General features: G+C 46.8%; 1 protein-coding gene across 1 annotated transcript in view; it reads left to right on the plus strand.

Annotated features, from left to right (window-relative positions):
- CALN1 (calneuron 1) overlaps positions 1–9,483 on the plus strand; it is a gene marked incomplete at both ends in the record, with an annotated part of 107,998 nt that extends 98,515 nt beyond the window's left edge. The window contains 2 exons of the mRNA XM_079545031.1: positions 3,971–4,124; positions 9,356–9,483. Of these exons, the coding sequence (XP_079401157.1) occupies positions 3,971–4,124; positions 9,356–9,483 (282 nt within the window). The remainder of the gene's footprint in view (positions 1–3,970; positions 4,125–9,355) is intronic.
- Positions 9,484–11,543: the final 2,060 nt, after the last annotated feature.

The following is an 11,543-nucleotide window of genomic DNA, read 5'->3' on the forward strand; positions in this document are numbered from 1 at the left end:
TGATTTCTCCTAATTATAAATCCTATAGAAAGTTTTAAGCTTGCAGCAGTCACAGTTCTTCTCAGCAGAGCCAATAAAAGTTATGAGTTGCTCCCTGGTTACTGTCATTATAACAATAAAAAGCCAGAGTAATTGAAAAGTGAATCAGGGAAACTGCCAGATTGGAGAGCAAGGATAATAGAAGAAATTACTTGGGAGTCCAAACCCGATGCACAGTGATGTCTCTGGCTGCATTGAGCTCATGCCCAGTCTGAACGAACACCCGTGCTGATAGGTATCTAACGGAGGAAACACCTCCTGCATGCAAATTCTGGAGCACAGAGCAAAGCAGGAGCAAGGAAATACTTGTGTCAGCAGGTCAGGCACTCAGGGCAGGAGCCAATAAGTGTTGCTGTCAGTGACCCTCATCTGAGATCATAGAATCATTAAGGTTAGAAAAGACCTCTAAGATCCCCAAGTCCAATGCCAGCCCACCCTCACCATGCCCACTGCCCAAGTCCCTCAGTGCCACATCTCCATGGTTCTGGAGCACCTCCAGGGGTGGTGACCCCACCACCCTCCTGGGCAGCTGTGCCACTGCATCACTGATCTTTTGGAGAAGAAGTTTTTCCTAATACATTTCCTCTTCCTAAAAGACAAGGTGGCAATGGAGCAATTAATAATTTCTCCCTCAATCAGCATCAAGCTTAAAATTAAGAACTGGAGACACAGCAACAGATGCATATCTTCCAAGAGGAGGATTATTTCCCACTAGACAGATTAACTGGTACAGGAGGGCCTCAAACCCCACAAGTCATTAATGTTTCCACATTGTTAAGATAAGCAGATGCCCATGATTGTGTTTGTAATCTAGGTAGCCTGAAGCAAGGCAACAGATAAGCACCACAGTAAGCTATAACATCATGTTGGTAGTGATACTGCCATAAAGGGAGACCTGAAAAACCCCCTAGGGGGAAGAGAAAAGGAGTGGCATATCTCTACACCGGGGATGGTCTATTTGTTTTGCTCTCCATGTGGCCAAGATGCACCACATACAGGAGATCCCTTGTACTCAACTGCACTGCCCATAACAAGTCTTAGAGCACTTCCAGCAAGTCTAAAGAAGGCTCACACATACCTGCAGAAGTCCTCTAATAAGGACACAAAGAAACATGAGCTCACAGAGATGCTGCTCTGGGCCTTGAGCTCTCCCAGGCGAGCATCCATCCAGATTGGTGACAACTTCTAGAAAGACAATTCTCCAGAGAGGGATAGAAATAAATCCATAAACTACAGCAAGAAGTTTGTATTGACTTCAGAAAAGTCCAGCATGGGTTGAACAGCCCCATCCCTGGAGGTTCCCCAGTCTATGGATGGACCCTGGGCAGCCTGAGCTGGTGGGGGCACCCAGCCCACAGCAAGGGTTGGAACTGGATAGGCTTTGAGATTCTTTTCAACCCAGCCATTCTATGATTCTATGATTACACTCTGTAGAGACAGGACAAGATAACCCCAGTGCTGCAGATAGGCTGCTCCTGCTGATAGGAAGGGACAGATAGGGCAAGTTATGGCTTTTAGCATGTGGTGGACTCGGGAATACACCAGGGCTCAAGTTCAGGCTTGAGTTCCCACAAGAGAAAAACCTTGCAGGAGAAGAGGACTGGATGGTACATGAGAAAGCATTGCTTTCCCCACAGGTACACATCCACAGCACTGCTGTGTAATCAGCATTGCAGCAACCATCCGGGAGGGCTGCAAACCCCAGGCAGTCCCATGGCACTCTGCAAACCTTTGCTAATGACAGCTCCTGACATTGCTGTCAAACAACTGCACTCACCGACCCCAATTTCCACACCATTACTTGCCAGGAGAGATGCTTTCCCTAATCACAGTTGAGAAGTATGAGGCTGTACATTTTACTTGCTCTTTTGTCATTAAAGAAAGTGAGGTATGAGGGATGAGATTTCCTCGTGCACAGCAAAGCAAGCTGGAAATCTGTGAGTGAATGTTGGGGGATTTGCAATTCAGCTGTAAAGTGCAGCAAGGGGCTGCTGGTGATTGCAGTGTGCTCTCTATTTATAGCTAAATGTTGAGTCCCTGAGGAGCAAGGAGAGCAGCAAAACAACCAAAACCCACCAAACCAGGGTTACAGTGAACTCAGCTGAGGCAAAAAATGGGAACTTTGCCCGCCGTGCCCCAACTCTCCACTTTTCCGCAGACTTTCTGCACCAGGTTTTAAATCATTGCATGAAATAAACAAATAGAACGGTAGGAATCAGTGCTTCTAAATGGGTAAACATATATGCATGCGTGCAACTCTGCCTGTGAACATGCAGAAATACATAAACATGTCAGGGTTTGGGTTTAATCCCAGTGCACGTATTTCTCTCACTTTGAGGACTAATGATTTTACTTCTGTGCAGTGAGGTGGGCAGCAGTGGCCAAGGAAGATGACCTTAGATAACGCACTGAGCAGCTCAGAGCTGATAAGATTTGTCCTGTCCTTAAAGCCCAGGAGGAAAGGAGAGGGGACTGATGATGTACCGTGCCTGCTGTGCAATCTGATCACACTCTGTTGCCATGCTCTCAATTGCAGAATTGGGCACAGGTTTGCATCGCCTTTCCTCCAGCGGAGAGTTAAGCTAGTGAGCATGCCCTCTCTTGTGTGCCATTAGCAGATATCACTACCGTGGACCTTACATGTGTGCAAAGATCCTCTGCTGCAAAGTGTTTTACATACTCTGCGGGAAAAATCTGGCTCTCAAGCTTTTATTTGGTGTGCACAGGAACAACATTTCTATGAGAGAAATGTTCTCTGCTTGTGCTGTTGACACTGGAGTTGTGAGGAACACCAGGGCAGAGGGAAAATCATGGCTCATGGCAGGGAATGAGGTGGGGGTCGAACTCTGCTTGTAGGAAACAGTGGTAGGACAAGAAGTGATGAGCTTTAATTGCACCAGGGGAGGTTCTGCATGGGTATTAGGAAACATTTCTTCTTCTCCCCATTTCTTCTCCAAAAGAATGGTGCTGCAGTGGCACAGCTGCTCAGGGAGTGATGGGGTCACCGTCCCTGGAGGTGTTCAGGAAATGTGGAGGTGTGGCACTGAGAGACATGGTTATGGGCATGGTGGGATGGGGTTGGGGTCGAACTTGGTGATCATAGAGGTCTTTTCAAACTTTAAGATACTATGATGTTATGATAAGAGTGATGGGAATTTCTAAGGGATTTAGTCTGCTGGGATGGCCAGGGCTGAGGGTGGACTGCTCTGTCTCTACAGCTCTACTAGCAATAAGTAAGCAGGCAAGAGCTCTAGCAATGTCAGTTTGAAATACTCACACTACTAGTGCCCAGTGAACCCCAAAGAGCAAAATTTGCAAAGTTATATCGAGGTGTTAAGACAGGGATCTCTTGGAAAGAGTCCAGCAGAGGGCCACAAAGATGGTGAAGGGCCTGGAGCATCTCTCCTATGAAGAAAGGCTGAGTGAACTGGGTCTGTTCAGCCTTGAGAAAAGAAGACTGAGAGGGGACCTGATCCAGGTCTATGAATATCTAAGGTGTGGGGGGCTGAATGGTGAGGCCGGACTCTTTTCAGTGGTGAGTGGAGACAGGACAAGGGGAAACGGCCAGAAACTGCAGCATAGGAAGTTCTGCACAAATGTGCGCAAGAACTTCTGTACAGTGAGGTGACGGAGCACTGGAACAGGCTGCCCAGGGAGGTGGTGGAGTCTCCTTCTCTGGAGATGTTCAAGACCTGCCTGGATGCCGACCTGTGCGACCTGCTGTAGGGAACTGCTTTGGCAGGGGGTTGGACTTGATGATCTCTGGAGGTCCCTTCCAACCCCTACAGTTCTGTGATTCTGTGTGATTCTGTTGAAATGAGGTTGGAAAAAAAACCCACGAGTGAGGAACAGGGATGTGCCCACGTACCTGCTTTCATCCCAGTACCGTGCTGCTCCTGCTGCCCTGCCTAACACAGTCCTCTCCCTGCAGTTCGACATGCAGAGGATAACGCTAGAAGAGCTGAAGCACATCCTGTACCATGCCTTCCGGGACCACCTAACGATGAAGGACATCGAGAACATCATTATCAACGAGGAGGAGAGTTTAAATGAAAACTCCGGCAATTGCCAAACAGAGTTTGAAGGTGAGGATGTTTCTGTACAGTTCTCTTCCCGTTTCCTTTGTAAAACTCAGGCTGATGCTGGATGTACCACAGAGTTAGCGTGGAGCAAAACCTTTTGTTTCCCTGTAGTTCCTTGGACTGTGTTCAACTCAGCTTTGTCATTAGATGGCTTGCATGGCTACAAGGCGGCAGGTGGGCTCAGCTTCACTTTGGAGCAATCAGGAAAGTGAGACCCATGGCTCAGCTCTAGTGCCTTACAGGAAATGAAAAGGAGTATTTGTGTCAAACATAGCCAACTTTGTCTTTTATTGCCCAGTGTAAGAACATAGCAGACAATTTCACCTACAAAGCTTAAGCCTGTATTTATTCGCAGTGCAGAAATCTATTGATTCCTGGCAAATCTGTGAGCTGCTGGTCAGCAGTGGAGCAGCACCACTGGATGAGCTCCAGGCTGAGATATGGGAAAGGAAACGTTTTGCTTTGCAGCTGTTGCTCGGTGCAGCACCCACTCAGCAGGGCCCCAAGACCGCTGTGTAAGTGATCAGCAATGGAGATGGGATGCAGCCCGAACTTTTGCAGTGTATTATGCACTTTGAATGGAGTTACCACTGCTAAGAACGTTTACAAAGATGGAAAATTTACTTTAAGACGCCGCAGGAGAAGGATTTTCTTTGCCAGAGGAACTCATGGTGCTTCTAAGCGTTGCTGGCTGCAACAACCAAATAGACAAATCATTTTGAGTACAGAAAAGTCCAGGGAGATACCTATGGAGGAACTCAGGGTTTGAGTTCATCACCTGCTGCTTTCCCACACTTGGTGCCCCTGAAGGGGCATCAGGCAGAGGTGCTGGAGCATCTTACAATAAAGCAAAGTGCAAAACTTAGCCTGGCTAATTAATGGGATTCAAACACTGTATCCAGCACACTCATCCACTGCTAAATACTGCAGAAAAAAATGCAGAACATTATGGATGAATATTAAGAAGCCTGCAGGAGGGAGGCAAGCAGCAACAGTCTTCAAACCAAGCCAAGCAAGCAGCAGGGAAGAAGGGATGCTTCTATCCATGGATGGATGGAGCTGTTGGAGCTGTACCCCAGCTGTCACTGCTGCATCAGCACTGGGGAGAACCACCCCAGACACAAAACCACGGGTCTGAAAACTTCAGTGCTCAGCTTCTCATTTTGGAAGTCCCAGCTTCCAAAAGTACAGCGAGAACAGCTTTTCTCGTGGGATGTTGGCATGGCTGGTGCTAGGCAGAACCTAGAAGCAAAACAGACCCTTTTTTAGATGTTGTTGGAAATGCACACGAGTGCACAAACCCACCAGAGAATTAAAGATCAGCTCAGCACTGTCAACCAAGACACTAAGTTGTGCTGCAGGTCCCAGAGGAAGGGGATGGTTCTGGTCTGCAGCAGCTCTGACAGGAGCATTTCTCCTAGGGAAGGCAGGCTGAGAGCAAGAGATGTCCTGCAGCCCTTGACTGTGGACATGCAATTACCTGAAGGATCTCCTTGTGCTGAAGGAGACGAAAGCATTCCCATTTCCCACACACTGAGTTCCCTGCAGGGCTCAGAATGACAAGGCCTCTGCTGGCACTAAGGGAGAGCTGTTGTGAAGCACGTTGGCATCTCAGCCTGGCTTTAAGTGTCTCCATGTAGGTTAGTTGCTCTTTGCCCATTTGTTAATTAGCAGAGTGAAGGAGATGCTTTTGAGTACAACCCCTTTAATTTATTTCAAGCACTGCATTGGAATGAGGTGAGCAGCACTGTAAAAAGCAACTGCTTCTTTTAACTATAAAGGTAGCCTAAAGAGACTTAACTAGAGATTTACATCTATATTTAATGTACATTTCATCCACCCCATTAAAGTGGCTTTAATTATGGGTAGGAATGAAGCCAAGATGAGCCCTGGTGATTTTCACTGAGGTTGGGGAGGACAGGTACCTTCAGTTCTTTGCTGCAACAGGAGCTCTGCACCCACCATCACCACTGGGTGTGTTGTTGCCACCAGAACAGAGCCCTGAGACCCTTCTCCATTCTGCACACCTGAGATCAGCCAGCTCTGCCTAGCTGATAAATGGATAGAGCATAGAAATATCTGAAGAGCCCCACCAATCTGAAAGCACTGAAGCCAGTCAAGTGCCAAGCAGCACTGCACAGGTACTTTTGCCATCAGCAGAAATGCACATTTCTCTCTTTCTCCTAATCTGACCATTTTGGCTTCTTGTCATAATAAGGCCTTCAAAAAAAATACTTATAATATTCATTGTAGATCAACACAGATAATGTGCACTATTTCTCTCTCTCATACTCACATGCAGCCACACACACTGTAAATGAAGTATAAAACTCATATTATGGTCAGAGATAAGTCCAGGATTTTGTTCAGCTTGCTCTGAACATGAGAGTCATTTGCAAGATGTCAGCTTTAGGCTCACATTACAACTTGTCCTCTTACACGTTTCCAGGGAGTTTTGTTAGCCTTCTACTTGATGAAGAGCAAGGCAGTGAAAATGCCCAGCTCCCAGTACCAGCAACTCACACCAGCCCTGACAATGAAGAACACAACCAGAAGGGAGGTGCAGTTATATTTTATGCTTTTCTCACTGTTTATGTTAATGCTTAGGGCAAGAGAGCAAGGCTGAGAACCAAGAAGACTGCATGCTTTAATGGGAAGAGATGCAAGGAAAGGACAACTGTTTGGAGTGACATTGCACTAACAAAAATTTGTAGCACAAAAATTGTCTGTCTAGAAGTTCTCTTTATCAAAATGCTCGTGACATTGAGCTAAAGGTAAATGGGTGCTGGATGGTTACAGTGATGTGGCCTGAGTGCATTTTTCTGCAAGCTCTCAGTACTCTCCCTTGAGCATCCCAAGACCACTGTGGGCATCGTGACCAGTCTGGCAGTCAGACCCAATGATCCAATGTGCTCCAAAACAGGCTGGACGTGTTGAGCCTATATCTTCTGGAGGAATTGCAGCCATGGCAGTGTGTATCTGCCACCCCTTGACAAAGTCTTGCCAGCCAGCACATTGGGAAGATGAAGGATGAGCCTCAGTGTGCTTCTTTAGATTTCCTTTATGTTGAGAATTGCTAGGAGTTGCTTTCCCTGCTAGGAACAGGCTTGTAAATCTCAGGAGGAGGCTCTGGCTCTGACCATGTTCAAGGAACCAGCTGAATTCCAAGCTTCTGCACGTCCCATGGGCAGTAAAAACTCCTATTGGCAAGTGGATGGACGTTAGGAAAAAGTTCTCTGAAAGAGTGGCCAGGCACTGACACAGGCTGCCCAGGGATGTGGTAGAGTCACTGCCCTGGAGGTGTTCCAGAAGCAGGGAGATGTGGCACCAGGGGATGTGGGTCTGTGGGCAATATTGGTGTTAGATGGATGGTTGAACCAGATGATCTTAGAGGTCTTTTCCAACCTTAATGATTCTATGATTCTGTGAAAATGCAACGCAGATCAAGTCTCCAGGCCTGTGGCAATGCCCTCTCTGGAAGCCAGTAGGAAAAAGAAGATGCCGTGTTCAAAGCGGAGGTGAATTTGGAGAAATGAGGTAATTGAGGGAAAAAGTCATAAGTTGCAGGGAGGGCAAAAAGGTTTTCATATTTAAGAAGATGATTCACAGACTGATCCCAGAGCTGCACATGACTGTGTTCGCAATGAAGAAAGTCAGCAACTTCAGCTTCTTAGTTGGTGAAGAACAGTACCAATTACTTACCTGGATCCTGCTGCCTTAAATCACTATTTTTACTTGTCAGAAGACTGAAAAAATGGTTTGCTTCAGAAACATTCCTGCAAGAATCACTGGATGTGCTTTACTTCTTTCCTTTGGGAGGAAAGATGCCACCAGAGAAAGTCTTGGCCAGTCTTCAGCTGCTCTCCTATCCATGGTAATAGGCAACAGAGCCCAGCGCTGAGCAGCAGCACTGATCACAGTGGCTTATGTCACCGTTCTGCCTGGCTGGGAGAGTTTTTCAGAGTGCAGAAATAACAAAAAATTAAAAAGGAATAACCAAGGCTGTTATTTAACAGGATGCTCAGAGCGCTGGGGCATCATGCACAGTGCTACCATGTTGATCCTGTGTGTAATATAAGAGCAAACAGAGGAGTGAGGGGGTAGAGCTGTGCAAGCAGAAAGCTGTAATTTAGGAGAGGTGATGAGCAGGGTATAGCAAGTCCCAGCACTGCCCATACTGGCAGGGCATCACCTGCATGAGGATTCTCTGCCTTTCTGAATTCACCTTTCAGAAACTCCAGAGCCTTTTCAGACGCTGATTTTTGTGGTGCCCCAGTATTGCTCTGGTATTCTCAGACAGGGGATTGATCATGCCATGCACATAAAGGAAGAGAAGGGATAACAAGTTTTCTGTTTTCACAGATCACGAAGTGTATCCTTCTGCTGATCTTAAAAACATAATTAAATAAAATATGTCAAATGCTAAAAATCCTAGCTCTGACTGCATTTTAACTGCTGCAAATTACCCTCACCTCCTTTGACAACTGTTCTGCAAGCATTCGTTTCAAAGGGTTCTTAATAAGTCTGATTTTGCTTAGGCACTGAAAACCTAAAAACGGTTAAAAAAAAAGACTAATGTACTATGTATATTCATGGGAGTGATCACAGTGGGTTTTTTGAGTGTTGTTGGGAGCACATATTGAATCTCTACTCACTCCCAGGTGACCTATAAGCGGAAAAACCTAAGGGGATTTGCAAGGACCAGTATTTCTGATAAAATGAACGCATAGAAAACTTCATAAGGAGCTTAGAAGGAACTACTCAGATCAAACTGAAACACTTAAATTTTCAAGCATCTGGAGGGTTTTAAAGCCAATGTGTGTGAGAAGGGGCTTCCTGCAGTATGAGAGGGTGGTCTGGTAGGAAAACTGGTTTGGAAGTAGTCATAGAATGATAGAATCATAGAATGGCCTGGGTTGAAAAGGACCTCAAAGATCATCAAAGTTTCAACCCCTCTTCTATGTGCAGGGTCACCAACCACCAGACCAGGCTGCCCAGAGGTAAGGTTCATTGTTCAGAGTTGTCCCTGAAGTACTCACCCTCTAATGGTCTCCACTGGTCTTCAAGGAGAGGTAGGACTTGGCCAGCATAGGGTGTGTTCCCTTCCCAGGGTAGGTTCAAGGTGTGGGCAGGGCTGTGTGCACGTAGAGTTAAGAAGAATTTCTGAGCTCAGCTGCTCCTGGCAGAGATGTTTCTTTGTCCAAGTAGCTCAACCTTCCCTTGTCTTTCTGCAGTGCACGCCCAGAAGCAGAACAGACAGACCTGCGTCCGGAAGAGCCTTATCTGCGCATTTGCCATGGCCTTTATTATAAGCGTGATGCTGATTGCGGCCAACCAGATCCTGCGGAGCGGCATGGAGTAGCCTCTCACCATGACACTGTGACCCAAACTGACCATGCATGCGCATGCCACCGGGTGAGCTTCCCCCGAACCGACTCTCACACGGCAAAGAGACAGAGGCGGGCAGATAACGCACCATTCGACAAGGAGCCTGGGGCCAGCAGCGTAACGTGTCTTGTGAATCAACCACATCCTTTTGGCAGGGACATAAAAGGGCTGTCTTAACGCTTTAAAGGTTTTTGTTTCCTAATGCAATAAAAATAAAAAAATAAACATATGGAAGTCCCGAATTATTGCTTCAGAACAGCAACGGTAACTTGGAGGACGCTTTCATCCAGCAGTCTGCTTTGCAGTTGTAAGGAGGCACAGCCTTGTGACTCGCTGCAGCGGGGCTGTCTTTTAACCTAGGGGCCGACTGACTGTGCCGCAAAGCTCCCCGGCAGGCCCACCTTCCCAGGAAGTTGATCGTAGCATTGCCACAAGCAAGTCCTGTTCGTTTTGTTTCATGTACTTTGGCTTCACGTTGTTTTTCCCTTATGACCATGCCTTTGAGTTTACGGCATTAGAGGGGAGCTAGAGCATCCTTGTACAGTATTTTCGGAGTAAAGAAGAGGAGAATTTGCCAGCATCATACAGAATTTCTATTTTTGCTTCACAAACGTCGCCTTTGACACAAGACTGTGGGGTAGCAGGAGTCTGTTTGCCATTTTTTCCCACCGAGAATCAGGGCTTAAGAACCACCACCCACTTCCCCACATGGGCATTCCTGAGATTCGTGCAGTCTTCCAGCCAGCTCTGCAACCACCAGCGCCAGTTGAAAATCCCTCTGTTTGGTGCCATCTGCATATTCAACGTTTTCTTTCCAGTAGTTTTGCCCTTCTGCTGTAACAGTCTTCAATAACCTTATTGAGACCAAAACCACTGAGAAAGCTCTGAGCTTTTCTCCCTGGTCTTCGACTGCCCAATTTTTACTTAATTCATTGTTGCAATCGCAGTGAAACCTCTGCATCCAACACCTACTCATGGAAGAGGTTACATTTTCACCTCTATGGTGAGGTGATTTGACCAGCAAGTCACTCCATCCCTCACGGTCCCACCGTCATCACCACTGCATATCCCACGGACAGGCTGAAAGAAGGTGATCAGAAAATCAGGCTGCTGCAAGAAAAGAAGGAATCAAACTCGAGCATACCGCCATATGTTCCGTAGTGTGTCAGACTTTCAGATCCCACAAGTGTTAGTTATTTTTCCTGGAAGAGATTTTAATGAGCAGCAAGGAGAGGATGGAATGATGCAGACCAGAGGCACAACGTGTCCCTTGGAGCCAGGATTACATCTGAAAGCATTTCTGCTTTTAAACCCAACACAAATCTTTGCATTTACCTTCAGATGAACTGTACACCCGTGTATTACTCCAGGAGGGATCTGGTTCCCTTGCCCTGATGGGTGATGGCTGCATTTGGTGCATGGGGAGCATTGGTACGGGGTTGGAGCAGCAGTGGTTTCTGCTGCCAGCTGGACGAGCTCCAGAAACATGATGGAACAGCGAGATCTCACTCCTGTGAATGTAGAGGACTGTTTCCTGTGTCTTGAGAAGGGGCAGGATGGCTCCCAAAGGGAATGTGGACCGTGAGCTTCACTTGTCCTACGTGGTGGCCATTGTCTCAAGCCTGGATCCATCCCAAAGACTCATTTCTGCTCTTTGTTCTTGGTTACGAGTTCATTTAACCTGTATTTTTCTAGTAACCTGATGTGAAAATGTACTTCCCATTTTTCTGTCTCCCACTTCCCCTTAGATCTCATGTATCTGTTTAGGATTTTGCCTTTAGGCGCGTGTTGCTATTTATCACCTTCACAACGCTGCTGTTTTCCTGGTGCCCCCCTCCATCTCCAAAGATGACAGCTGTCATTTCCAAGGCAGCTGAGTCGTTTTTCTGCCTTTCACAAACACACATTTCTGTATTTCTGTTCTGCTGTGACTAATAGAGGTCAGCTACAAAATACTGTGCAGAAATTGTTACATCTCACAGAAGATGGAGGGATTTGTGTTTGCTGTAGGGCAGGACCAGACTTCAAACCAAC

This window comes from Tetrao urogallus (genome assembly GCF_951394365.1).
Source record: "Tetrao urogallus genome assembly, chromosome: 20".
NCBI lineage: Eukaryota > Metazoa > Chordata > Aves > Galliformes > Phasianidae > Tetrao > Tetrao urogallus.